Genomic DNA, 3762 nt, shown 5'->3' on the forward strand with positions numbered 1-3762 from the left:
TTTTGCATCATTTAAAAAGAATACCCCACTTATTGAAAAGAAAAAACATGTTGTTATTCTCCTTATGGATTGAATAGTATCGAATTGTTTTTTTCTTTTTTCAGAAACATCAACCTTGTGGATTTTTTTTTGGGGGGGGAAATATAAAAAAAAACTATTGGGAATGTTTACAACAATGATATATATATAACATGAATAACAGGGGATTTATGTATAATAATTGCATGATTACTTAAATCAAATATTGTTAATGAATAACCTATTATATTCATGAATTAATTTCAATGAACAATAATATTACTGCTACTACTACTACTAATACTACTTATAATACTACTTATTTTTACATAATTAATAATCAATCTATCATATACAACACATTGAATAATACAACTAATCATTTATTACATTTAGAAAGACGTTATTGGTGTTTATGTTTAATGATATTTTCAATTGCTACATTATTTGGTAATTCATTAGTTGTATTAAGTGTAATACGTGAACGTTCATTAAGAAATGCAACTAATTGGTTTATAGTTAGTTTAGCTATAGCTGATATTAGTTTAGCAATATTAGTAATGCCATTAGCTACATGGTTAGAAGTAAGTTAATTCTATTTTGTTTTTGTTATAATTTCCAATTTATTTGTGATATTAATTATTTATTAGAAATATTTTTGATTGTTATTATGATTGTTTTCATAGTTGAAAGCATGAATCATTTGAAGCTAGACCATCAAAGAAAACCTGGACGCACAGCTTTAAGGCCGTTTCATCCTATTGTGGGACTCCTCAGTGGCACTGAGCATCCAGGTTTTCCTGGGTGGTGGTCTAGCTTCAATTAATTTATGCTTTCAATAATGAAAATATTAAATCCCCACAAAACCCCTTCTGATTATGATTGTTGTTGTTTATTTACGTTTTTAAGGAATAAGAACAAGGTATTAGTAACAGTTGTAGATTATTCTCAATATTAACTTAAAACAGTTTTCATGTATTTAATCTATTTTGATTTGTATTTAAGTAGTAATAATTGTTTATAGGAATTAAAAATCTGATCACTTATTTAGATTCAGAATTAGTTTTTGAATATGAGATTTAGGTACGATAAGCTGAATAATCCTTAAATCAATGTTTATATAACAGCTGTTTCAATATTCTTACATGAATCGGTTTAGCATTTAATAAACTATTGTGAATGTCAAGACTATTTCAATGCCTGGTAGATTTTCCAGCTTGTTTATACTTTTGAAGAGATAAAAGAATTCCTGAAGAATATGATACGAAAGAGGAAACAACTAAACGTCTTCTGATAAAGATAAACGACGTCTATTAACTGTTGACAATGTATTCATAAGTTTGACGGATATAACTGAAATATCGTTCGCGAAATACTATCCATTGTGTGTTGTAGAATGTTGAAATACACCCAAATACATGATGACCAAATAAAGCCATTATTTGTATTACATATAAGATGATTGAATCAAAGTGAATACAGGCAGCATTAAACATGTAAACTAGTGTTTTGGTGTCAAAAGGTTGAACTGTTTGTTATATGCAACAAATGCATATTTACATTCTGTAAAATAATCAATCACGTAACACGTTGACATTTGAAGCAAACGATACTGAGTTCGAATCTCGAAGTGAACATCATTTCTGGAATACAGGCACATCCGATTGACAACTCTCAAATGAGACGAAACACATGTCTTAGATTCTAATGCTCGCCACCATCCACCTCTGTTCATAATGCTAATGTTTTAAGACAATCTCCGTCCAGGATGTACAAATACCAATAAAATACTGATCAATTGTAGTCCTAAACATCAGTGCGAAGATTCAAACAAACAATACAGAAATAAGTTAAGCAATCAGATTGTTATTTACTCTCACAAAGAGAAAAACATCCTCATTCGATTCTCACATATTGACTAATTAACTATGTTATGTCGGCCAATATATATTAACCGCCTAACCAGTGAAATAATTGAAAGACACAACACTATATGAGTAGTAATTAAATGATTACCAATAATTATCGAGATTTAAATTATCGAATTATTCAACAAATAAATTGTAGATTGGTTAAAGTTAGATATCAACACCATTGGATATCGGCTGAGTGGTCTAGAAGTTAGGCGTTCTCGAGCGAGACAGATATTCCCTGGGTTCAAATCTCGCGGGGTGGGATCGTAGATGCGCACTGCTAAGGAGTCCCATATTAAAATGATATGACCGTCCAGTACTCCCAGGTTTTCCATGGTGGTCTAGCTTTATTTGACGAATTCTCGAATAAAAGAGTAAATTACCACTTTTTGACATCGATAAATAAATGCAATCTAACTGGTGTATCAAAATGGTACTGAAAGAAGATTCTTGTTTCCATAATTTTGTTTGTAACTGACTTTATTGTTCTAAATTGTATATATAAGCTGAATTTGATAATTTTTTTTGGAAGGAAAAAGGAAAACAGCCTTTTTAGTTACCGGTATTTCAACTCTATCCTACTTTATAAAAACAACATCATTATTCAGATTGAATTAAAGTAAGCCAAATATTGGTTGGTGAGTTAGTTAGTTACTAAAGTTAGATGACTGACTGTCTATTACTATCATAAATCAATAAAACAAGGTTAAGTTATTGATCTAATAAAGTGTTAAGTTAAAAATGTTTTAAATTTGAATAGGATTTTCAATTAACTGTATCCCTTTATATCCTTCTGACATAAAGTATCCTACATGTAATAGAAATGTATATTCTCACTTTATCAATAATCAATAATCTTAGCTTACAAAGTTTAATGATTGAAGTTTATATTCAAGGTAACTCATCTACTTTTCAATTGTTCAATACATTTGCTCAATCCTTCATTTTAAAGCATTTTTACCTCTTATTTAGTGGATATGAGTGTATTTTGCTCTGACGATTTAATTTATTACATTTATTAAACACCGTAAGCTAGTTGGTTGCCTCATATGGTTTATCACACTTAAAAATATATTGAGAGTTGGGCGTGTTCATATTTCATTACGTAAAATTAATGAGTTGGCAGGTATTAATGATTGACAGATATTTTTTTGCCAGAATGAGGGTTTGTGGAAATTGTTGTAATATCTTAGTTCAATTGATGAATCGATCTTAGCTAGACCAACCCGGAACACCTGAAAGCATTGGATGGACGTTTCGTTGTTCTAGTATGGAACTCCTCAACAGTGTGCGTTCATAACCCCTTATGCGGGATCCGAACCTAGGACCTATCTGTCTCGTATGTGAAAGCTTAACCTCTAGACCACTGAGCTGTTATCCAACGGTGTTAATATCTAACTCCAACCAATCCACGATATTGCGCCACCGTCCATAATTGTCTTCAGTGAATAAATGCCTCATAACAGACACGGTTTAACTCCACTGGCCAAATCTACTAAATAGAACTCCACGAAACATATCTTGAAGCCATTTACTAGTTAACACATGATGATTATTGTCAGAATGAGGGATTGTAGAAATTGTAGTAATTTTTTTTTTCTATTCCAACTTCCAATGAATCCAATAAGGTTATTTCTTTTCTTAAAAATTTAATTGATTATTAAAAGTAAGCACTGATAATATAATTAAATCAATAAGTTGTCCTTTTTTTTATAAGTTAAAACAATCTGAACACTTGAACTCTTTTGAAATATTAACTTGTAAATGACAGTGTTGATGAATGGGTACTTTGATGTGAATTCTTCATTACCCAAATATATTTGAAATCCAA

General features: G+C 30.4%; 1 protein-coding gene across 1 annotated transcript; it reads left to right on the forward strand.

Annotated features, from left to right (window-relative positions):
- Nucleotides 1–440: 440 nt before the first annotated feature.
- Nucleotides 441–3071, forward strand: Smp_010470 (putative alpha-1 adrenergic receptor; the record flags this gene model as incomplete). Its single annotated transcript, XM_018798583.1, has 2 exons — nucleotides 441–602; nucleotides 2964–3071. The coding sequence occupies 2 exons, from the start codon at nucleotides 441–443 to the stop codon at nucleotides 3069–3071; spliced, it is 270 nt and encodes an 89-aa protein (XP_018653511.1).
- Between the last annotated feature and the right edge of the window lie 691 nt (nucleotides 3072–3762).

Source organism: Schistosoma mansoni, chromosome 7, assembly GCF_000237925.1.
Source record: "Schistosoma mansoni strain Puerto Rico chromosome 7, complete genome".
NCBI lineage: Eukaryota > Metazoa > Platyhelminthes > Trematoda > Strigeidida > Schistosomatidae > Schistosoma > Schistosoma mansoni.